Below are 26,412 nucleotides of genomic sequence, written 5' to 3' on the forward strand. Positions count from 1 at the left end.
GACATTTGAGATGTTTCCAGTTTGGGGATATTATGAATAGAGCCAGTAAGTAATCATGTACAGGTTTTTGTGTGAACATAAGTTTTTATTTCTTTAGAGTCATTGTCGAGGTGTGGTATTGTTGGATTATATAGTAGGTGTAGATAGAACTTTATAAGAAACTGTCAGACTACTTTCCAGAATGGTTGTACCATTTTCATTTCCACCAACATTGTATGAGAGTTCCAGTTGTTCCACATTCTTGCTAGTCTTTAATATTTCAAAAATACTTTAAAAATAGTTTTTAAAATTTAAAAATATTTTAAAAGAATTTAGCTATTCTAATAAGTGTGTAGTGGTATCTCATTGTGGTTTTAACTTGCATTTCTCTAATGGCTAATGATGTTGAACACCTTTTCATGTGCTTATTTGCCTTTCATATATACTCTAAGGTGAAGTGTATGTTCAGATGTTTAGCCCATTTTTAAATTAGGTTGGTTGTTTTCTTACTGTTGTGAGAGTCCTTTGTATATTCTTGATATAGGTCCTTTGTTGAAATGTGACTTGCTTATTTTGTTTATTCTCATAACAGTGGTTTGTACAGAGCAAGAGTTTTAAATTTTGGTGAAGTCCAGTTTATCTTTTTTAATAGATCATGCTTTTGATAGCATTTCTAATAATTCTTTGCCTAACCCAGGTCATAGAGATTTCTTCTATGCTTTTTTTCTAAATGTTTTATAGTTTTATAGATTTAGTTTTATGATTCATTTTGAGTAGTTGTTATGTAAGGTTATAGTTGATGTGTGCATCTGCTTTTTACATATGGATGTGCAGTCCTTCTAATACCATGTTGAAAAGACTATCTTTTCTCCTTTGAATTGCTTTTGTACCTTTGTCAAAAACTGTTGGCCGTATTTGTTTGGGTCTGTTCTGTTCAACTGATCTGTTTTTATCTGTGTGCCAATACCACACTGTCTTGTACTGTAGCTTTATAGTTGATCATAAAACAGGATAGTGTAATTCCTGCAACTCCATTGTTCTTTTTCGAGTTTGTTTTAGCTATTTTAGATCCTCTGCCTTTCTATATAAATTTTAAAGTTTTTATCTTTTAAAAACCCTTCTGGGATATTGGTTTGAATTGCATTAAATCTATAGGTCAATTTGAGTAGAATTGAAATCTTTACTATGTGAGGTCTTTCAGTGTATGAACATATGTGTTTCCAATTATTTAGGTCTTATTTGATGTCTATCATTGGCATTTTGTAGTTTCTAGCATACATTTTCTTTGTTTTGTTAGATTTATACCTAAGGGTTTTTTTAAAAGATTTTATTTAGTTATTTTTAGACAGAGGGGAAGGGAGGGAGAAAGAGAGGGAGAAAGAGAGGGATAGAAACATCAATGTGTGATTGCCTGTTGTGTGCCCCCTACTGGGGGACTGGCCTGCAACCCAGGCATGTGCCCTGACTGGGAGTTGAACTGGCGACCCTTTGGTTCACAGGCCCGTGCTCAATCCACTGAGCCACTCCAACCAGGGCTAAGTATTTTCTTTTCAAAAAAACTATTGTTAGTAGTATTTTTAAATTTTTGGTTTTTAATTGTCTATTGCTAGTATATAAATATATATAAAAATATGATTGATTATTGTTTTTTGACTTTTGTGACCTTGCTGAATTCATGTAGTTGTAAGATCTTTTGTTTAAATGCTTGCTTTTGGTAGATTCCTTTGAATTTTTTTAAGTGAACAGTAATGTCTTCTGAGAATAAGACAGTTTTATTTCTTCCTCTCCAGTCTGTATGCACGGACTAGTAGTCCTAATAAGATGATGGCTAAGAGTGGCAAGAGTGGGTGTTCTTGCCCTGTTCCTGAACTTAGGTGAAGCATTCAGTTTTGGACCACTAAGTACGGTTGATGTTGGCTATCGATGAGGTATTTTTCCTGTATTTCTAGTATAATAACTATCTAGAATAATAATCATTCATGATAATAATGAATGAATATTGAATTTTGTTAAATGCTTTTTCTGCATCAAGTGATACAATCATGTGATTTTTCTTCTTTAAACCATTAATATGATGGATTACATTGAGTCATTTCCAAATATTTAACTAACTTAACATTCCTGGGATAAACCCCTCTTGGTTGTAGTGTGTATGTGTGTGTGTACACTCATTACTGGATTTGATTTGCTAACATTTTGTTGAGGATTTTTGTTTCTTTGTTCATGAGGGATATTGATTTGTAGTGGGGGGTGGTTTGTAATGATTTTGTCTACTTTGATATTAGAGTAATTGCATCCTCATAAAATAAGTTGGGAGTGTTCTCTTTTTTGGAAGAGATTGTGTAGAACATGTATTTTTTTAAATGTTTGGCAGCAGTAGAATTCACTAGTGAAACAATTTGGGTTGGAGATTTCTTTTTTGTAGAGGTTTTTAACCACAAACTTAGTTTTTTAATAGTTATAGAAATAATCAGGATACTGTTTAATCTTAAGCAAGTTTCAATAATTCTAATTTATTTATTAAAGTGTTTAGAAGTAGAAGATCAAATTTTGCTACTGTCCTAGCTATGTGACCTTGAGAAAGGTAGTTTAGCCTTAACTTCTGTGGTCCTTAATTTGTTCATCTGAAAAATTATCGTTAAACTTACTTGTCTTCTTTACAGTTTCTCATAGTCTTTAAATTCTATAATTTTTGTAGGATAAAAGGGTATATGTTTGAAATTTATGTGAAGGAATTGTGAGTCTCTGTTTCTTGTTTCCTATGTCAGTTTTTGAATATTGGTTTACTTAGATTTCTTTGCCTTTTAACAGATCAGTTCTGTGTTTTCTTATAGATTATTTTTTATGGAAAGGTATGGTTAGAGACGATCTTCTTGATGTATTTATACATGATATACTATGGTTTTTGGAAAAAATTACTTTCATAAGCTATGCAAGAAGATGTAAGACACATCATATATTAGTTTTTAATGTTATTCTTTTTTGAAAAATTAAATGATCAGTTTAGAATTTTTAAAATGTTAGAAATGAAATTCTCTTTTGGTAATTACCCTTTTAAATCTTTTATCTTTGTTTATTATACTTCTGATTTTCAAAATCACTCATTTTTGGCTACTTAATAGAGACCATTTCTATATAAGTATTTTATGTAAAATTCCTTTTAGAAGATGGCACACTGTTGTGCATCCTGTCCATTCACTGGGTTAGAGCAAAGTGAAACCAGCATACAGATCTGCTACTGAAGGAAACGTTAAGTTGCAGTCTGCAGCCAGAGGATTTACGTAGGCACCTGTGGGTTTGAGTGCGTTCAATATACAGACTGCAGTAGGAGGTTGGCACTGCCTCTGCTGACTCCAGTACACTCCTTCACTGCTGTTCTGCTGATTTCCCCACTGTCCAGGAGACAAGCAGAATGGTGCAGCACGTACAGGGCATAGGAAAAAATAACCGTCAGTATGACTCAAAGGTGGGTTTGCTGTACTGAATAGCAGAGCATATTGTTTAATGAGATTAAAAGCTTGGCTGTAGTTCAGTATGTCAGATATTCTTAGCTGTTTTAATATTTGATTATAGCTATTTAAGAATGAAAATGTATAGTTCTGAAGTCTGCATGGCCTCTATATAGAAAGGTTTCAGGTAGATTGCATGTATAGCATTAAAAATGCATGCATGGTAGCTTATGAACAGTTTTTTATTTGTACTAAATCTGTGTAATATGTGTATATATACACACATATGCATATACACCAAGGGTTTTTCCTATTAATACTAGATTTTTTAAAAAGTACTTACAGATTTTATATTTTCTCTGTTGCACATTTGTCGCAGCTCCTACCAATGTCTCTTATATTGTTCATTTTATAATAGTAGAGAGCATTAGTAGAGCATTCTCTGGTGAGAAGGCAAATAAGTAGAATGAACACTGGAGTTGGCACTTCATATTTTATTGATGACTATAATGCAGTGTGAGTTCGCATTGCACATAGTCATGATTTAAATGACTACCTCTTTTATGAAAGCAAAATGTTTGTAACTAGAGCCATGTTGTAGACAGTGAGTATAATATAGGGAAAGTAGGACAAGTAAAATTTCTCTGTCTTTGGTTTCTTGAGCAACGCTCAGCATATACTCAAGGCACTATCTAGAAGTACAGTGTAAGAAACAATTGAACATAAGTATAGAAAAAAATATGGAGGTTTAGTTTCCCACTTCTTCCCAGAAAGCACTTATGTACACATATATTTTGGATTTCAGTGGCAGCATATTACTGGGGAGCTGTCCAGTTGAGACAAGATATATTTACTTAAGCCACACCCAACAGATTGTTTTTTTATACATTCAGGCACTATTTTAATCCTGTGCTGATTTGTAACCATCTATGTGGGATGCTTTTGAGTTGTAAAAATAAAGAAAATTATATTCACAGGTTCCAGCTTAATGTGTTCCTGAAAATCTGAGTTCTATATTAATAGCACAGAACAGCGATATTTAAGTTATGCAGCATTAGCTGAGAGAGAGATTTGTATGGTTTCAGTACTGCAAGTAATATGATTATATAGGTAACAGTGCTGCTGGTGTAAAATTTTTTTGGTTAGTATTGCAGATGTTAAATAGGGGTATGACATTTAAAGTTCAGATTTTCTTGTTTGAGAAAATATTTGTCTACGCATTTTAAATACTTTAGCAAAAAGCACAGAATTTTTTTTTTTTTTGCAAAAGATTAAACCTGAATTTACAATCTATTTATAATGTTTAATTCTATACTACTGACATGTTGACTATGATAAGAATTAACAACTGTATGGCTGTTTGCAACCGTGTTGGGCTACCTCAACCACTTTACTGTAGACAGAAATTTAATAAGAATCAGCAGTAATCTTAGTAGTCTGCAAATTGCTCATATTCTCTATTTTCAAAATATTTATTTAGACAAAGCAAATATACTCTCTCCCTCAAAAGAGAAAAATTCTCTTCTGTGCTATATTCCTTTGCTTTTATTTAATAATACAGCAGAATCATTATGGGATTTTTGTGCCAGATTAGTGGCAGTAGATTGGTAACTATAGATTGAAATATGCTATATTATTAGAATGTTTCATGTATCTAAAATGTTATATAACCCTGATGGAATGTTGCAGATGAAACAAAGAAACCTGATTGGTTCCTCACAAGACACAGCAGCCTTGAAATCCATTCTAACCAGAGGCTTCTACAGCAGCCGGATGGTTAGTTGGCATCACAGTCAAAACACAAAAATGCCTTGGAGACAGGGAGGGGTTTGGAAGAGAAAATGAAGTTGTTAAAGCACTTCAGCAGTCCTTTGAGCAGTTTATTTCTTGCAGATTTTTTTCCCCAGTTCAGCCGTTTTTCTTTGCTTATTGTTACTTCAAGAGAGTGTTCTTAAGTTAACAAACTTTCTAAATAGTATTATTAAATGAACTACAAGCATCTCCCTAAAAAGAATTTTATGTTAAGTGATAGAATGGGTTAATGAATAATATAATTTCAGAACTTATTAATTATGGATGAGTAGGACTTGTTGGAGAGAGAGGGGATGTGATGGAAAAGAGTTCTGAAGAACAGGACACTAATCAGAACTCTTTGGCCCTGCCCTTCTTCATCTTATTAAAATTGCATTAGATAATTTGTCATCTAAGACTTCAGTGATCTGTGGTGAGGGCACATTGTTACTGACATTCAAACAGCAGCCTTTGCAAGTCAAAACAGGTGGAGAATTCTAATAGCTGTCTGCTAGCTATTAGAAACACCCTTGAGATGTAAGAACAATATAAGCTAGCATTTATTTATTCATTCATTCATTCTTGGTTAGACGGTCTGCTGAAATATAGTTGTAAATTACAATATCCAACGGTTTTATCTTTTATAGAAAATATTTAAAATACACTTGTAGCTTATTCAAATTTGAAAATTCTAATACTTAAACTCTTAACAGGTCAACCTCATTTATAGGATCTGGGAGAGGGAAAAATTATTGTGAGCAGGAATGAGCATTTAAATTAAGAAGGTAAATTATATTGAAAGGAAGTAGAGAAGCATCAAAATAAAGCATATTTAAAGAGTAATATATAATGTATATAGTCTGATAAAAACCAACTAAATCTTTAGATTGCATTTCTGTTCTCATTTTCTAAATTATCCGATATGCTAATAGAGTCAGGCTGAAGGCAGCTGGCTGCTAGTGTTACAAGCTGAAAACAAAATGGCTGGCAAGGATTAGTACTGTAAATTTGTGATAGAAAGCTGGATGCAATTAAGATATCTTTTGTTGAAGGAGAATATTACAAAGTAAGTTGATGATGGAATGACTTATACAAGATGCCTTTGACAATCAAGAAACATCATTTATTAAAAGAAAATGATAATCTATTCCTGTATAAAATCAAAAGATTTTGTGCTATGATTTGTTTTCAATTAATTAAAAAAACTCTTGTTAATACTCATTTAACCATTGTTATCTTTGTAATTTTAAGATCCAGGTGGTTTCTGGAGGTATTATTTATGAATCTTTCAGATTAAGATTGTAGTTAAGAGTAAAATAAATAAAAAAAGAATACATTCTTAGAATAAGGGGGGAAATTCAGAGATAAGTTTCTGGGAATTTTATTTATTTATGACTCTTAGATTAGCATTAGACTTATGAATCTTTTAGGATAGAAGAAATAAAATAATGGGGAAATTTAGCAATAAGAATGAAAATACAATTTAATTTTTTGTTTGAAATTTTATTTATTGATTTTTAGAGAGAGAGGGAGGGGAAAGGATGGGGGAGAGAGAGAAACAAACATCAATATATTGTTCCACTTATGCATTCATTGGTTGCTTCTTGTATCTGCCCTGACCAGAGATTGAACCTGCAACCTTGGCTTGAAAATATAGTTTAGAGAATGATAAATCCATAAATTTGTATATTAGTAAAGATTTTTCTCTGTATTAACTATAAACTTTCCCATGGATTTTTAGCAGTTGTTGAAACATTAAATGATGTTAAAATTGTTAATAGGCTCAGATAGATTGAGAAATAATAGCTCAGGTATTGTTAGGCTGGCGACAGCACATGAGCTCACATGTCTATCACAGTGTAATGGCTATGCTAGAAGAAGGCAAACAATGTAAACTTGTTATCTCTATTTCTCCAGCACATACTATGATGCGCAGCACTTAGTGAATACCTGGTAACTGATGAATGGATAATAGTAGCAAGCACTTTGTGTTTGTTTACAAAGACACACACACACACACACATAGACACACACACAAATGCATACATAATTATACTCATTTGATTTTTACAACATTATGGGATAAGTTCATTTATTTTTTTTATTCGTTTAGTAGATAAAGAAAGAGGGACAGAGAAAAAGAATGTTAAATGACTTGACCAAAATCATACAGTTAAGTGTTGGAGCCAGAATTTGTGCTTGTGTGGTCCTAAACTTTTTCATCTCTTCCTCCAGTTACTATTTCAACAGTATTGTTAGCCCTCAGGAACATGTATTGTATATATAATGTGGCAGAAACTACAAAGCAGAGAAAAAACCTTTCTGCTACATCTCTTCTAAAATTGCTTTAACTGACTTTTTTCTATCACTTAGCTATAGCTGATGGTCCGTTATCATCAGCTAAAGGAGATGTCAGTTATAAGAGCCATTTAAAAGTGTATTCAGGAAACAGAAAACACATGTAGCTTTTTCTGTGCTCCCCAAAATGACTGCCCACATCTAATGAACCATCAAGTCCAGTTGATTAAAACTCCTGAATATTTACTAACTTTGTCTTCTCATTTTCTCTTCCATTCACACTTCCTTATTTTAGGATTTCCTCTTTGTCACTTAAATTACCATGTCTTCAGTCTCAACACCCTATAGTGCCTTGCTATAAGAATGAAGTTTCATAAATGTTAATCCTTATAACTTTCAGAATACGGTATGGCATATCTGTTCACTAGTTCTCATTGCTGTAATCATATCTTAACACAGATGCACACAAAGATAATACACAGACTCATAGAGACAGATTCAGAATTTGGTAAGAAAAAAGATTGTGTTTGAATCTTCTTTATCAGAGATGAAAATGTATCTGTGAACAATTTTTAGCGTAGTATTATGTGTCTTTTAAAATTTACTAAGTGATACCATTATCCCTGTATCATTCTGGATCTTGTTTATTTTGCTCTTGCTGTATATGGACTTGATTTGTTTCTTTTATATATTGCACAGTATTCAATTTTATGAGTGCATTTCTTTTATCCATCGCTCTTCTAATAGAAATTTGAGTTTATTTAAATGTTTGTTTTGTGTTATTACAAATAATGCAGTGATTATCCTTACACAAACGTAAGAGTTTTTCTAGGGGCTATGTCTAGAAATTAGCTATCTAGGAATTGCCAGGATGTAGGTTATTTGCATTTTCACTTTTACTAGATATTTCTTTCCTGTTTTCCTATACCAATTTATACACTTCTTAGAAGTGTTTGAAAGTTTCTGTCTTGCCATATCCTTGCCAACATTCAAATGTTCAGACTCCTTCATTTTCCCCAGTCTGGTAGATGAAAGGTAATATTACACTTATTTAATTTCTGTTTCTCTAATTTGTCTTGAGGTTGAATATCCTTTCATGTGCTTATTGGCCTTTCAGATTTCCTTTTTTGTTACTACCTTCCACATATGCATTGTTTTTCTTGGAGTATTTATCTTTTTCTTATTGATTTATGGATATTCTTTATATGTTCTAGGCAGGGTTCAGCAAACTATAGCCTATGAGTCAGATCCCTCCTACCACTGGTTTTTGTGCAGGCTGTGAACTCCAGCTTCACAGAATGTTAAAATATAAATTGACAAAAACAACAAAGAAACACAAATTCCTTCTAGCTCTATTTTTCTGTGAATCTATATAGTGCTTATGTGCAGGGATATATATGCTTACTAAGAAACTTCAGAGAAGCACAGAGAAGAAACTATTAATTTAAGCTCAGGAATTTGATTGACTATACTGAGTAACCAATTTGAGGGGAACTTTGAAATCAGATTATTTCAAATTCATCTTGGGGTTTTTTTTCATCTTTTTCTCTTCTCTACAACTATACTGTTAGAACTCTCTAACATGTTGTACGTGTTTTTATCTAGATGTGAAAGTAAACTATTTTCTCTTCTGCAAGGAGATGATATAGAAAGATGGAGAGGAGAACAGGCTTTCGAACCCAGCCTAGTGGCAGATCCTATATTCTGTACTTAATAATGTTACAACTGTGGCCAGGTTTCCTTAAAGTCTCAACTCCTCTTACCTGATCATTAAGAAAAAAAATATTATTTTTCTAAAAAGGTTTTATTGAGGATTGAATGACATAAATTTGTAAAACATATAGCATAGTGACTGACACATAATAAAGGACCAAGTAGGTAACGACTATTTACACTAATATAGGCACAGTCTAAGAAGATAGAGCTTCACTTTTCCTTTTTGGTTATGTAGGATATGTATACCTATTTAGTTAGTTAGTTTAGTCGGTTTAATGCTGCTCATAGTATCTTGAAATACTATGATGAGGATGGCAGTTTGCCTTGTGATCTTCCTCTCCAAAACCTATAACCGCAGCCTAATAAGAAAAACATCAGACAAACTCCAACTGAGGAACATTCTACAAAATTCCTAACCAGTACTCTTTAAAACTGTCAAAGTCACCAAAAACAAGGGTAACCCAACTGTTCATTCTTCTGGATTTTTGCAGTAGCTTCTTAATTGGTCTCTTGTCTCCTCTTGTTCTCTTACCCCTCAATTCCTGCCCACCCTCTACCTCCTACCTTAATGGTTTTTGCTGTTGTGTTAGGGGGCAGTGGAGAGTCTTAAAAAGAATGCAGAATTTTGAAACCAGACAATTTTAACTTTATGATTGCTACTTATTAGCAGTGTGATTTGTGGAAAGTCACTTTACTTCTCTCGATCTGAATCTTACATTTAAAATTGGCATAATACTTGTTTCATAGAATTAGTATTAGTATTGAATGAGATAATGCTGTAAAGACCTGACTGACCCTGTACCCAGCAGAGAATACATACTGAACAAAGTAGTTTCTGTTCCCTTTTTGAAAAGAGATGAGCTGCTCTTTATGTTTTCTGGTTATCAGAGTGCTTATGTAGCCAGGGAACATTTGTGTGTAGGTACCTTTTTATAAGTGGCCCTTGGCTGATAAATAAATCTGGCTTATGTTCCGGGTCTTCCTTTTTTACAATTTCCTTAAATTCCATCCATGCCCTCCATTTCATGTCTGCCCTTGTGACAGTAAGTGTATGCAATTTTGCATACATTTCATTAAATGTATTCTATTCATATCTGAGTGGTAAAACTTTAAAATATGTATGTATTTGTATTCCATTCAGTTTTAATACCTCCCACGCCTTCTATTAGGGTCATATATTTAAGTTCCTAAAGGAGGACTGAAGACAACTTCAAAATTTGAACTCAAAAATCTAATACTTATTCTAGCTGAGGACACTAAAGATGGGCTTGAGCTGCCAAATTCAAGGTCACTTAAGTTGTTTATTTTTCAGCTGTAATTTTGATCCTGAATTAAAAAGAATAAATAATTTAAAGTATCCTCTAATTGCAGGAAAGAAAACATTTTTCTTGGAATTGTTTAGGCACTTTCCTATTAGACTTTCCCTAACTTAAATTTCTTCCTAGGAAATAGCTAAGTACTAAATATTCTCTATCTGGTTGGTATTTCTTTACTAGGAATGTTTTAGTGCTTTAATGTACCTGAGTTGAGAGCTGTCTGTCCTATGTGGTAAATTCTTCTATGACATTATTCCCTTTTGAAATAGCGGGACTAGGAAATCTATTGGTGATGTTTCTCAATATTAAAGGTATATTGTTTTATATTATATGATGGATTTAACTCAGTATGCTGATAAAAAAAAATGTTCTCTGATGTTTATCTCAAATCCAGGAAACCTCAGCTATGATTTGAGAAGTTAGCACTTGAATTGGACAGTCAGGTCTTTTTTATTTCTGTACCTGGTACATTGTAGGTTCTCCTCTCTTAAATTCACAGTACAAGTTGGGGGAAAAATAAATTTACATTTGTGAGTATGTGAAGCACAGAGTTTATTGTTGTATTATTATTTATTACTTATTGTACTATTTTCCATATTAACAAATGTAAACCTACTTTTGCCCCACCCTGTAAATTTGAAGTAAGTCTTTAACTCGTTTGGTGAGTAAATACTGACTTCACAGACACAGCCCATTCTACCTTCTACACTCCCAGATGAGGTAATCAGTATTATGCAAATAACTTGCTTGACCACTGAAAGTCTTCTATTTTGTCTACAAATGTAAGTGTTGGTGTGTATGGGAGGTCTTATTTGTTCTGAAGGAATTGTGTTAAGCAAAGCAAAAACACTTAAAGTACTGTATACAGTGCAGTCTTGCTGTTTTGGATTAATGGATTCATTGGTTCCATAAGCTTACCACAAACACTTTTAAAGAAGTTGAAATTTTTTACTATTCCATCTTAGGGCAGTGGTGAGTTTATTTATGTATTTAATTTTTTTTTTTTTTTTACTATCTTTAACTGTTTACTTTTCCTTGAGAGTTAATGTCAGCCCTCATAGAGTGAATTGCTCAAATTTACTGCAACATAGTTCTAATTTATTGATAATTGAAAAATTCAGACAGTTAAAAAACATTTTAGATTATAATTGTGTCAACATTAGTGATTTTTCTTTTGTCTTGTCATTGTCTTGCTGACTCAAAACCGTGTCTTAAACCATCTCTTGTCTTCTGTTTTTCCAATGGGTTGTTTTTATTGCTACCCCGGTATTTTACAGATCATGCAAATTTTATACTATTTGAAGCCTTTTTATTTATTTTTATCCATTTATTGTTTAGGAAGACAGTGCTGGTGAGGGAAAATACCTATGTTTTATTCCTATTACTTCTCACATACTTAAAGGACATGTTTTGATGTTAAAAAAGAGAATGTGATACACATATATTATTTATTCACATAGAAAAACCTGAAAAATAAAAATTTAAAACATTTATGAATAGAACTGTTGCTCATTGATTCTCAATTAAAGGAATCCATTTTATACTAGTATAAAAAAATTAAGTGATTACTAGGAAGGAAGCTTGACTAGGTGATGATGTTTACACATCCTGATGCCTGATATAAGATGCCACAGATTTGTGATTTAAATTTCTATTTTGAAAAATAGAAATTTATTTATTAAATCTTTATCCCACAGTAATTCAGGACTTCATAATATTTTATCTTTTTTCCTTTATCTGTTGAAAGACCTGCAGAATTTCCCACAGTTTGAATCTTGTTGATTGTGCACTCAGGAACAATTTAACATGTTCTTCTGTCCTTTGTTTTTCCTGAAAACTGACAGTTAGATTCAGAGGTTTGACTGGACTCAGGTTTGATTGCTTTGGCAAAACTGTAGTTGTTGTGTTCCTACCATCAGGAGGCATATAATATATGGTTTTTACTCTTTTTTGATGTTATTGGCTACTGATGCTTGGTGCCTGTAGAGCTATTAATTCATTAGTTCAGTGCTATTCTAATTCTATCTTGTTTTTCATTTATTATCTGAAATAATTTTATAAGGAGATTTCCTTTATGTATTCTTTGGCTACTAGTACTGTTTGTATAGGAAATGTAGGATTACTTGTTTATTTATTTTATTTCCCCAGTTTTCTGGATAATGATCTGGGTCCCTGGTAACCTCAGGACCAGTTAGTATGGTGGGGCTTTTTATTTTTTTTAATTAAAAAAAAATTATGATCATGGCAACGAAAGCTTTATCACTGAGTCTTTTTGATATGACCTTAGCTGTACATTGTCTTTGATAGCATCATTACTGTTGAATATGTCAGAATATTCCAGGTTTATCTAGTACATATTCTGTGCTAAACCAGCTAGTTTTTCAAGAAGTCTTGTTTTATGAAGAATCACATTTCAAGATCACAGGGATGGGCACTAGGAATTGTCATTGCAACTCTGTCAGCCACTATGTCTAGGTGTTTTCAGCGGATAGATCTGGGGTGTACCGGTGACTTATGAGATTGTACTGACGTTTCCAATATAGATTCAGTGCCACAGAGTTTTAACTTCTTCTATTTTTTATTTCTACTATTCTTTTCTTCTATACTGAGAATTCTGGTTCTCAAAGAGATGATTGTATTAGAATATCCTATCATCACTTATTTGCTTTATCCCTATTTATAAATATAATGGTCTGCAAACATTAACACCACCAATTTTGATTACTGAACTGAATTCATTTTTGTTTTTGTTTGTGTATGCTTTCTTCATTTCTTCCTTCATTTGTTTATGGTTGTACTATATCTACATCATCAGATCTTATAACCATTACATTCTGTATTCTCTCTTTTTTAAAACCCTCATTTAGTCTTACTTCTACAATCAATTGTGTATTTAATGGTTATTATCAGTCTTTATTGTGATGTCTCTCTAGTCACTTTGGATGCCCAATGTTAGTTCTCTGTGAGAACTAGGAAAAGATCATGGGAACAATATTCCCTAAATTTTTGCATGTTGTTTGTCTTTATGCTTTATACTTAAAGGTAAATTTAATTAAGTGTAAAATCTTTGGTGTGGATTTTTTCTTTGTGTATTTTAAATACATTCCTCCATTTTCTTTTTGTATTTTTTCTTACAAATCAAGTGATATCTTTGCCTAGATGCCTGTAGGATTTTTTTCTTTTTTCTTTGAAGTACAGTAATCTTAGTAGGAAATGTCTTGGTGCATTGATCTAAGGTGATTATATCAGGTACACATGGTGTTCTTGTAATACGTAATTTTATATATATGTATATGTATGTATATGTTGTGTGGGTATGTAGACCTGTACTTACAGACATAATTATATGTATGTGTATGTGTGTGTGTATCTGTATATATATGACATGCATGGGCACTTTTTTTCCTGGAAAACACTTTTAAATTCTATTTTTTAAATTTGTTTCCTCACTTTTTTTTTTTTCTATAGGGACTCTTATTTTTATCCATGTGTGGGATCCTCTTTGCCTATTTCCAATATTTGTCACGTTCTTGCAAATTTTTAAATCTTTTTAAAAAAATTCATTAAAGTTTTCTAGCCTTTTCTATTTCTTTAAGATCTTCTGTGTTTATTTGCTCTTGTTTTTTTTATAGTTTAGTCTTCCTTACTGAAATGATATTTGTTTTATTTCTCATTCTTTCTTGTTTTCTGCCTCCTCTTGAATTTTTCGGATTCTAGTTTATATTATGCTTTCATGTATTATATAATTTTCTCATCACTCATAAAACATATACATGTAATTTTTATTATTTGACATCAAACAAATAAGCAGCTGTAATTAATTTAGACATTGGTTTAAATCAAGGCTTCTAAACTGGAATTCTAGCCCTGACTGATGTGGCTCAGTGGGTTGGGCATCATCCTCCAAACCAAAAGGTCACAGGCTTGATTCCTGGTCATGGCACATGTCTGGGTTGTAGGCCAGGTCCTTGGTTGGGGGTTTGCAGGAGGCCACCAGTGGATGTTTCTCTTGCACTTCGATGTTTCCCTTTCTTTCTTCCTCCTTTCCCCCTCTCTAAAAATAAATACATAAAATCTTTTTTTTAAAAACCTGGAATTCTGTGAATAAACTTCAGAGTTAATAACATTGTTTCATTTTATACAAATTAGAGTGTATATGTATGTGGATAAGCAAAGAATGTTCTTTAAGAGGGGAGGATAAACTATCTCCACAAACATATCTAAAGATAAGAACCTTTGGTTTATATAGGAAATATCCTCAAATATTTTAATGATTGAAATTATAAGAAATGAAAACAAATAATAGATACAGTAATTTTAAGGTACAGGCGGAACTGGAGACTATATTACACCAATTTCATGATCTGTTTGCTTATGCTTTTTCTCATTTTATGCAGATGGAGGGAGCGAGGAACCACCGGATCGAAGACAGTCAAGTGTAGACTCACGCCAAAGCCGCTCTGGGCAAGGTAAATTTTCATTGAATTGACTATTATATTAAAACAGAAAAGATATCAGCCAAACCTTCCTAGTACTTGGTCTGAAGGCTGAGGTTTTTGCTGGGTCTATTTTAGCTGTTCTAGGGTTTTAAATTTAGGGCTGTAAATGTTTTAGTCTTAAAGTTCATATGATATTGTTTGTTTAAGCTCAAAGAAAATGAAAATAGTTTCATGTCATTTTTAAAGTGATATTAAGGTTTTAAGTAATTTTGGAGCATTGTAGTATATGTCTAGTTATCACTTTTGGAGTATAACTAAAAGTATCAATAAATGTTTAACAGTAACATTTGTTGGAGTGTCATAACACTGGCCCTATATGCAGTCTAAGCTCTTAGAATTGGCTTTTGTTTATAATTATTATCTTAAATTAGGGTCTTCTTACTTATTTTCTTTTTTTTAAATTTATCATAGGCTTTTAATTGGTTTTTTGAAGTGACAGCTTCCAAACAAGGTGAAAGTATTATATATCAGTGAAATTTTCAGATAGATCTTCCCTTAATTACCTTGTTTAAAAGTACATGACTTTTTCTTTTTTATTCATAGTGCTTATTACCTTTGTATATTTATCTTATTTTCTCTGTCCAAAACTGGAATGAATGTTCCATGACTACAGAGATTTTTTTCTGATTTTATCCATTGCTGTATTTTCAGTGCCAAGAATGAGTTCCTGGTATATAGTAGCTACAGAAAAAAAATCATTGAATGGATGAAATGGTCTCTAAAGAGAATGAGAATTGAGAACCCAAAATCATGAATGTATTACAAAATTTTAGGCAGTTGTTTCTGCGTTTGGTTTTTAGAGACACTTACCAATAAGACAAAGCTTAGATACACAAAAGTGTGGTGTTTTAATCCTGTAAGAAGCTCCTAGTTCATGTAATCCTGTTCCCTTTTTTCTTCAGCTTTGTTCTTCTCAAGTTTTAGAGTTGTATTATTTTTATAAAACAGTTTGTGCAGGGTGATGTGGAAATTTTAACTTATATTATTACTTAATCATTTTGAGGAATCTGGCTAAAAAAAAGACACATAAATGTAGTCATCAGATAATTCCTAAATATACAACTCAGCTAGATCATTCCATGTATCAAAGCTCCCAATCAGCCTTTGAGCCCTCTTATCCTAAGTATGAGTAGCTAATCAAAGATTATTAGATATTTAAAGAAACCCTCTAATGTATGAAATATGGAGAACAGAAATTTTGCAGAGGAAAATAATAGAACCATTATTAACATCATCAGGGAAATAAGAGAAAATAATACAGCCATGAAACAAGAAGGAGATACTGTAAAAGAATAATATTCTGATCTTTAAAGAGGCTTTCAACATTTAAATTCTGACAGCAGAGATCAAAAGCTTTGTAGAAGTATTAGAAAATTAATGTTGAAGAACTCTGAAAAAGTTGAACAAAAAGAGAAAGATTATAGAAAAGAAGCAAGGAATGTTAAGAAACTTACAGGAACAGTCCAGGAATTTCAATATTTAAATAATAGGTGTTACCAAAAGAAAAAAACGAGAAAATAGGAAAGAAAGAATCAACAGATGATTCAAGACAATTTTCGTGAACTTGAGGTTCCTAGTTGAAAAGTTTACTGAGTGTTCAGTACAGTGGATGAATATAAACACAAACAAAGATACATTGTGGTGAAATTTCAAATTACTGGGCCAAGTAGCTCTTTCATGCTTCCAGAGAGGGGGAAAAAAAACTTGTCATATACAAAGTAACAGGAATCCATTCGCTTTGGCTATCTCAGTGGCAGCATTAGAAACTGAATGAAAAATGGAGTGTCGTTTTCAAAATTTTGAAGGGAAATAATTTCAACCTTAGTGTTCCGTATGCATCGAAACTATTAATCAGATGTAAAAATAAAATTAAGATGTTTTAAGGTGTAAGGCTTTTTTTTTTTTTTCCTGTCTGCCGTATATACTCTTTTCTAGGAATATGTTGGAGGATGTAATCCATCAAAATGAGAAAGTCAGACAAATAAAAGAAATGGGTTACAGGAAATGGGAAATTTAACAAAGGAGAAAGTGAAGAAATCTTTAGGACAACAATGAAGAGACACCAGATTGAGGAACCTGGCTAAAAAAAAAAAGACACATAAATGTAGTCATCAGATATTTCTTAAATATACAACTCAACTAGATCACTCCATGTATCAAAGCTCTCAATCAGCCTTTGAGCCCTCTTATTTTAAGTATGAGTAGCTAATCAAAAATTATTAGATATTAATAATCTTTATATCTTTATTTGAGATAAATATTAATAATCTTTATATCTCAATTTGTGTGGTGTCAGTCTGGACAGAGGGCAACCAGACCAGATTGGAGTAGGCTAGAAGACTCATCCTCAGGAAATGAGATTGATGGAAACCTGATACTTACCTTCAGAAAAGTTTTAGACAACAGGCTCAGGTTTGAATTGGTGATAAATACATAAAGTAATAAGTGAAAATAATGTGTAGGAAAGGAGATGTTAATAAGAAGCCCAGCACTTGAGGCAGGGTGTAGGGTTGCTGATGTCCATGTCACTCACCTCCAATAGTAAACCTTATCAATTTAGTCCACTATGGTGTACTATTTTCATTCTTTGATTTGGACCATTGTTGTTAGGAAACAGTGCTCTAAAACAGGGTGAGCAGCTTCAGCCTGTGTGACCTGTTTTTGTGTAGTTGATAGATTTGATTTGCTAAGATAATTTATTTTTACATCTGTGTTCATGTGGGATATTGATCTTTAGTTTTCTTGTCTTTTAATATCTGTCTGATTTTGGTATCAGGGTAATGCAGACCTCATAGAATTAGTTGAAAGTTGAGGGGTGTTTCCTCCTTTTCAGTTTTCTGGAATATTTCATATAAAATTGCTATTCCTTTTTCTTTGTGGGAAAGTTTTAAAATATACATTGAATTTCTTTAATAGATATAGGACTATTTGAATTACCTATTTCTTCTTGAGTGATCTTTTAAAATCTATGGAAGCTGTAATGATGTTACCACTCTCATCCCTGATACTAGAAATTTGGGTATTCTATTTCATTGTCCTAATCGTTCTAAATAGAGGTATATCAATGTTATTGGTCTCAAAAAATGAGTTTCCATTTTCAATAATTTTCTGTATTGCTTTCCTGTTTTCTATTTCATTGATTTCTGCTTTATTATTTCCTTTCTTCTGCCTGCCTTCAGTTTAGTTTTCTCTTTTAGTAGTTTCTCAATGTAGAAGCAGAGGTCATTGATATACGAACTTTCTCTTCTAATATAGGAATTTTAGTGCTATAAAGTTCCCCTATATATTGCTTTAGCTACATTTCACATACTTTGATGAGTACTGCTTTCATTTTTATTTAGTTCAAAGTAGTGCCTAATTTCCCCTTTGATTTCTTTTTTTAAACCCAGGTGTCATTCATAAGTGTATTGATGTAGTTTCCAAGCATTTGGGAATTTTCCAAATATCTTTCTCATATTGATTTCTATTTGAATTTCATTGTGGCCAAAGAACACCCATTCTTTGAGTTGAATGATTTTTTGTTGATCTTAAGTGTGTTTTGTACACTTAAAGAAAATGGTGTATTATGTTCTTTGGGGATGGAGGGTTCTACAAATGTCAGTCTGATCAAGTTAATAGTGTTGTTCAAGTCTTCTGTTTCCTTGCTGATTTCCTGTCTGCTTGTTCTGTCAGTTACTAGGAGAAGAATATTGAAATCTCAGATTGTAAATGTGGATTTATCTATTTTTCCTTGCAATTTTATGACATTCTTCATACCTCTGGTCCTCTGGCAGAAAGGATTCCCCTTCCTCAGAGATTTAAGTATTCCCTCAGCTACAACTGCCAGAAGTAAAACGGGGTTACCAGGGGACAGACCGGGAAGAGAAAGGTAAAAAGAAAAAAAGCCAGGGATTTCTTCCATTCTCTCCGTCCCATATACAGTCCTCCTCCCCCACCTTATTTATTACAGGATTGTGTTGTGTCTTACCATTTGTCCCTGGTGTGCAGTTCCAGAATTTGTATTTCCTTTGAGTTCAGGCTGAAAGTTTGAAGGACATAAGAAACAACAGGAAATCTTGTCCTGCAAGTCTGGTCTCCTTCCACAGTTTGCCTTCTACTATTTACTTTTCACAGTCCTCAGATTGCTGCTCCATCCCTCTTTCTGGGGTTTTCCAGTTACATTCAGGGTGTCAGTTACATCATTTAAAGTGGAGTGTTCTTATTCCATCTTAATACAGAACCAGGGCCCTATCATTTTATTATATTTTGCGTGTGCCTATCTGGAGGGATGATACTCAGAATATTTAGTAATGAGTATGCCATAAATCTCAACCAACCAGAACAGATGTCATTCTATTCAGAACAAACACTAATTTTAAACAACTGATATGCCTATATAGCTGCATAATGCATGATGAACTGCCTTACCTGATTGTGGATATAGTTTCTATTTAATGCCTCTTCTCCAATAATAATAGTAAACATGTAAGGTAAGGTGTCTTTTCGTCTGAGCACGAGTGCTCTTTCCTGTGTGTTAATTAGGTAAATTGGCCTCTGATCTGTCTCTAGGACACAGTGGATTCTGACTCAGACATACCTACCCACAATCACGGCTCTACCTTAGGGGCAGAGACATCTCAAATCTGCTCGTCAAATGTAGGAGATGGGAGAGGGCCTGACTACTTGAACTGAATCAGGTCCCACCCCTCTTACTCAGATTGCTGCCCTTTGGCACTTCCTTTTTCTTGTATCTCTTGCCTTTGTTCTTAAAACAGACCTGGAAACACTCTCATCTTTCAGTTATCCTCCTACCAGATGCTCTGGGCTATAATTTTTTCCAGTCTAATTGCATCGAATTTCTGTTTTCCATGGATTTCTTAACATTTATCTTACATTATTGGTTTTTTTGTTTTATAATGCTTTAAGAATTCTTTTAAAAATATATTTTCTATTATTTCTACATCACAACCTATATTGCTGCTATTTTAGTCTGAACTATCATCAGTTTTTCTTTACTGCTGTAATATGTCCTAACTTACTATTTTCATTGTCGCCGATATATATCTGTTGTCCATATTGCTATCAAATGGACAAAAGAAATCCCTGGCTTTTTTTTTTTTTTTTACCTTTCTTCCCCCAGTCTGTCCCCTGGTAAAACCCTGTTTTACTTCCAGCAGTTGTAACTGAGGGAATATATAAATTATTAAAACAAATCAAATCATATTATTTCCCCAAACTTGAAAAAAATTCTCCAGTGGCTTCCTATTACATTTAGAATAAACTCCAAACTCTTAATCATTTCTTACATGACCCAACCTGAGTTGCCCTTTTCCTAATAATACTTTATATGCCCTCAATTCCTCCATTACCGGTTCTGTTTCATCTGCTGGCTTTTTTTGCTTAAACTTGTTAAAAATGTTTTCTTTGCAAGACCTGTACACTTACTCTTTCCCGACTAAATGGCTGTAAATTTCTGCCTAGGTGAAAAAAGCCTTCTCTGACCATCCTACCTAAATCCCCAGCCATCGCCATCATAGTATTTATCACTATCTGGAATTAATTATTTATTTACTTGTTTACTGTTGTCTCAACTACTAGAAAATAGGTTTCATTTGAGCAGAGACTTCGTCCTGTTCACCACTGTAGCTCTAGAAGACATGTATATAAAAATTTATCAGTATTTGTTCAATGGAGGAATAAGCAAATATCTAGCACTTAGTTGTGCTTGGGTAAGTATGTGGGTGTGCCCTGGCAACATAATTGATCTGATGTCCACTTCTATTATGTCGCTGAAAAAGTAAAGCAATGTGAGTAATATGTTAAATGTAGGTAGTTTGTCAAACGACCATATTTTGGCGTGTATAATGTGCTCATATGTATAATGTGCACCCATGTTTTTGGCCCAAACTTTCAGGAAAAAAAAATCTTCCATTTTAATGTTTTAATTCAATTTATTATTTATTTCTATTTAAAAACAAAACAGATTATTGTATTCTAGGGTATTATTTTGCATATGGATATTGTTTTTGCTTTCTAGAGTTATACTTTTAATGTGTAAGCATAAATTAAAAATTGAAAACATTTATATAGATATGGAATTAGTACTACCCATGTATAATGCGCATCCTTATTTTTCCCTCAAAATTTTGGGCAAAAACATGTGCATTATACACAGCAAAATACGGTGTCAGCTATTGATTTGTGTACAAATGAGGCTCTTGAAATTTGGCAGTAAAACTGATGTGCCAGTTTAACTCCAGAATGGCCTTCTTAGGTCAGATGGTTATTTTCTGATTTCTAATATAGTATACTGTATGTAATTGGATTATAGTATTTACTATGTTTGGTCTCATTTGTTGGATTTCTATTTTTCATAATAATCTAGGAGTTCATTAATAGCAGAATCTTTGCAGCTAGCACAGTGCCAGTGTCTTACATTTAGGCCATCGAATTGATGAAGGAAGCTCATTAATTCTAGGAATTCTGGTTCTGTCTTTCAGACATCATGGATTACTTCATCAGAATTGTTTTCGTTTTGTACTAGCTTTATTTTTTGCATCAAATGATTTTTTTCATGTAGAGGTCATGAAAAAACTAAACACAAACTAAACTTTTTGATTCTAGATATTAAATAAATGCATGAGCCAATGTAATTTGGTGTAAACCAAATTTTGACTTCCTTTTGCAAAAATCTCATCATACAGGCATTATTAAGTTCTGATATACAAGGTGTGTATTGATGTAACAGTGCCCATGACCAGCTCATGCTGAAAACTGTACAGTGTTTGGCTTTGCATGATTCCCATTATTTAGAGTTAATTTTCTTTGGTAAGTACATGTTGGTGTGTCTATACTAATAATGCACTAAATTGTCAAATATGCCCTCTTCTGATTCTTTTTTTTCTTTGTAAATATATAAAATATTCAGTAGAAATGAGATGTTCACGTTCTAATACACAAATTATTTTTCAGGCTGGTAAGTTACAAAGATTTCTTTATTAAGCCAGCAGTGTCTTATTACATAGAATGATAAGGAAGATTATTTCAGTATTCATTGTATTATTTATTTATCTCAATATAAGAGTATATATAGTATAGAGGCATCACACATGTACAAAATTTGTTGTTTTATTCATCATTATGATGAAAAATCATTTAACTTTCAAAATACATTGTTTAGGAATAAAGAAAATAAACAACATTTAATAACACAAGGTCTGTCTGGAAGAAGTCTGCCATTGTTAATATAAGAAGAACAATTTGTGGGACATTGATCTAACCTGGCAGCCAAGGAGAGTGGACTGGAATGTGCATGTGTGAACAATGATGACTTCACTGTACAAGCAGTCAGTCGGGGGGCAGTAGACGCTGTTGAGTGAGCATGTATATTGTGTGACTGCTATTTTCGAAATGACTGAGCGAGTAGAGCAACAAATCTGCATCACATTTTGCGTTAAGCTTGAACATTCCTCTGTGGAAACTATTCCAATGGTTCAAAAGGCTGCAGCTATGGCAGTGGGTGATTGACAGCTTCATCACAACTTTATGCCTGCTTGTATATCATGTCTCATGCAGTTTTTCGGTGAAACATCAAATACCCCAGGTGACTCAGCTTCCCTACAGACCAGATTGGCGATCTGCAACCTGGCTTTTCCCAAAACTCAAATCACCTTTGAAAGGGAAGAGATATCAGACTGTCAGTGAGATTCAGAAAAATACAACAGGGCAGCTGATGGCAGTTGGGAGCTGTGTGAGGTCCCAAGGTGCCTACTTTGGAAGGGGCCTGAGGTGTCAATGTCCTATGTAAAACTGTTTCTTTTATCTCGTATTTTCAATAAATGTCTCTACTTTTCACATTACATGGCTGGATACCTCTTGGACAGACCTTGTGTATATGTGTGCCAGGCTCTTAGCTAGATGCTGTCATATCATCCTCATGTATTTCTTACAGACTACTATTCTGAGGTAGGTATTATTTTCAGTAAGAAATAATTAGGCTTTATACTGATCTGACTCAAAGTTTCATTTATATCAGCCTTGTTAGTACGATGTGTTTATAACCTTTTCATTCTGATGTTTTTACATTTGTTTGTTGGTGGTTGGATAAGAATTGAAACAAAAGATCTGACCTTAAATGATAAATCCCTCTGAATTGTCTTTATTTCTAGTCCTGTATTTCTTCAGAGATTTAACTTCTTGTGGTTATTCTTTGTATAATACTTTTCTTCCATAAAATTAAACTTGATATCGACTCTCTAGCCGACAATTTCTTTTCCTGGACTGCTAGGGATATGACACTGAGCTCATACTGTCATATGCAAGGATGTGGGGGGGGGGTGTGTGTGTGTGTGTGTGTGTTTAAAAATAAAACATTGTTTTAGTTCTGTTCCCCCACAATTAACAGCATAACCTGGTCATATTGCCAGGGACATACTTACATTCTAATATCTTAAATGTTATAACGGTCCATAGAATAAGCAAATCAGTATTTATTTGACTATTCTCTCATCTATGAGTATTCATATTTTCAAAAGTGACTTATAAAAATTTGTTTAGTAACAGCTTCAATTTTGGAATATGCAACCTCAAGCACATTTTGTGTCAGAACATATTAAGTATCTTAGTTAACACTGGAAGCCTTGTAGAAGCCACTTCTTGCTTATTTATGTCTATGAAAGAAAGGGAATAAAAGCATGGCAGCTAGAAAGTTTGGAAAAGATATGTTGGACATCTAGAAAGATTTTGATTTAATATATTTTTATTCAATTTTTTTCTGGCAAGAGATAACAGAAAAAAACCTCTTTGAAAAACTTTATAAATTTTAATGAAGGTTCATAAACAGTTGGATAACAAAGGATGAGGAAGGAACCTATTAGTAAAGCTTGGGGTAAAAGTATTACTGAAGAAATACATATGTTTTTTGTTTTGTTTGAGGAGCAGGTTGGATTTAATAAATTTTATTCCTAGTAAGAGATTGAAGAGCTGGTTCCCACAAGGGGGCAGACTAAGACAACCTGAAAACCTTCACACAGTAAACAATATTTGTTTTAAATTCATAGTTGATTTATTAAGAAGGAAGGGGAAACCACCAGGGACTCAAAATGAGTAGAGAGAGAATTGGCTGACCATCCATGAATGGTACCATGTATTGGTGGCATCCACCTACCTCGTGCATATAACATCTGTGGATTGTTGGCAGGTTAGATACTCAGCTGTGGTTATTGTCAGATTGGCATTGGTGAGTAGAAGCCCATATTGCCAAGTTCATGAATAAATTCTATCCCTATTACCATGGCCTCTTTGTTAATGAGCCCATTGTCAAGATTAGAACGGTTAGATAAAGATACTGGCTAAGTCCTCCAAACCAGTCATCTTATTTACTGGGTTATTATGCACCTAATCTGCAGTTTGTTCTTTGGTAAACATTTACATGGGACATAAATTATACCATACTCTTTGCCCTTTTTTAAAGAGGTCTATCCACATACTTCATCTCCAAATTTCCTTCTCACCAGTTTTCTACTTATTCTTTCCAAAGCTCTGAATATCCAGTCATATCATTAAATACTATCCATGAGTCAGTGTAGAACAGTACTTCTGTCATCTCTCCTTGCACGCAAAATTAACAACTAGGCGCCCTGTTCACATTCCTGCCAAGAAGGGTTTCCCTTTGCCACTCACGGGTGTCCAGCCTTTTGACGTCTCTGGGCCCACTGGAAGAAGAGTTGTCTTGGGCCACACATTAAATACATTGTGACATATAATCACAAAAAAAATCTCACAGTATTTTAAGTAAATTTATGATTTTATATTGGGATGCATTCATAGCCACCCTGGGACACATGCGGCTCCCTCACCCCACCGTGAGATGGTCACAGAGAATTCTTAATGAAATCAAATATATTCAGATTGAAAGAAATGGGGCAATATAACAGCAGTAGGAACCTTGGGCATCTAGGCCACTTGCTCGTGCAAATTATTTATACTTCAGGAGCTGCTCAAGCCTGATCTCATGTACACTTCCTTTTGATGATGAAGTGCTACACTATACACCAACCATTTTGCTTTGTTGGTTCAGCAATACTTAGTGCATAGTGAGCTGCCCAGGTCACATAGTGACATGGTGACCCATGGTCAGGCATTCATTGTAAGGCCCTCTGGTAAGCCAAAAACCGTTTTACAAAAATATAAAAGGGTAATAATTACTTGCACAGGATGGCATACTTTTAAAATAAATACTAGAGATTTGCTCTGAGATTCACCTAAATTTCTGCAATAAGCACCATAAAAGATCCCTATCTGCCAGAGATACTTAAAACAACACGGATCTGATGGAGTATATTATCCAAGTGACAAAGCAGTTTTCACAGTAGCAGCCCATATTTATTTATAAGCCTTCTGTTGTTTTGGGCCTCCCTCACACCCGAAGTCTTCTTGGTAAATGGTTAATAGTAGCATACCCATGAGGTACAAGTTGCTTCAAAAATCCAAGGAACATTGTAAATCTTTCTCATTAGTAAGAAAGTAGGTGCAGTAACTTCTTCACCTTGGAAGGGCTATCTTGGGTTGCTTAAGACGGTAAGCGTCACAGAAATTTCACCAGTGTGGAAGACCTGAATTTTTGTGGGATTTATTCCCAACCCTCTGACATGCATGTGTTTTACTACAGTATCTAGATCAGTTGCCACTTCCTGTTCCCCAGTCTAATCTGCATGAAATCTTCAGTGCAATAGACCAGCATGGTGGTCAGTGGAGTGGAAATGCAGTTAAGGTCCCTGTGGATTAGATTATTACCTAGAGCAGGAGAATTAATAGAAGATGGGGCAGTGAAAATGTATAGCCGACTCTGACAGCTGAATGCATACTGCTTATGATGATCTCATTATCAAGTCAATAAATGCATACCAGGTGCCAAGGATATATTAATTCGCTTTAGCAACAAATCCACATTTAAAACAGTGGCAGCTGTAGGAGTCAAAAATTCACTGTCATTTTCCAAGTACTTTCAAACTTCTGCATAAACCATATAGACAAGTTGAATGGGGATATGTAACAGTTATCAGCCTTAGATTTTTCCAGTGATTATACCTCACTTTTATTCTAGAGACTGAACTTGATTTTGGATATAGGTCTGAAACTTCACTGTACAATACAGTACTCAGTCATTGGCTACATGTGGCTATTGAGTACTTGAAATGTGGCTGGTCTGAAGGGAGATGTGTTTTATGTGTTAAAACACCAGATTTTCTATCTTCTCTGTTCTTTTCAAGAAAATTTGTCTTATTGAGATCTTGTCATAGTTGTTCTAAGGTCTTTAGTTTTTAGTTCTATTTTTATTTTTTTATTATTATTATTTTTATTCTCGCCCAAGGACATTTTTCATTG

The 26,412-nt window shown here is 33.5% G+C and overlaps 1 protein-coding gene across 1 annotated transcript in view; it reads left to right on the plus strand.

Annotated features, from left to right (window-relative positions):
* TANC2 (tetratricopeptide repeat, ankyrin repeat and coiled-coil containing 2) overlaps window positions 1-26,412 on the plus strand; it is a 288,620-nt gene that overhangs the window by 62,082 nt on the left and 200,126 nt on the right. Inside the window, exon 3 of the mRNA XM_054574907.1 lies at window positions 14,947-15,018. Within this exon, the coding sequence (XP_054430882.1) occupies window positions 14,947-15,018 (72 nt within the window). The remainder of the gene's footprint in view (window positions 1-14,946; window positions 15,019-26,412) is intronic.

This window comes from Pteronotus mesoamericanus, unplaced genomic scaffold, assembly GCF_021234165.1.
Source record: "Pteronotus mesoamericanus isolate MK-2021 breed Mesoamerican mustached bat unplaced genomic scaffold, CSHL_Meso_final contig_269, whole genome shotgun sequence".
NCBI classification, from domain to species: domain Eukaryota; kingdom Metazoa; phylum Chordata; class Mammalia; order Chiroptera; family Mormoopidae; genus Pteronotus; species Pteronotus mesoamericanus.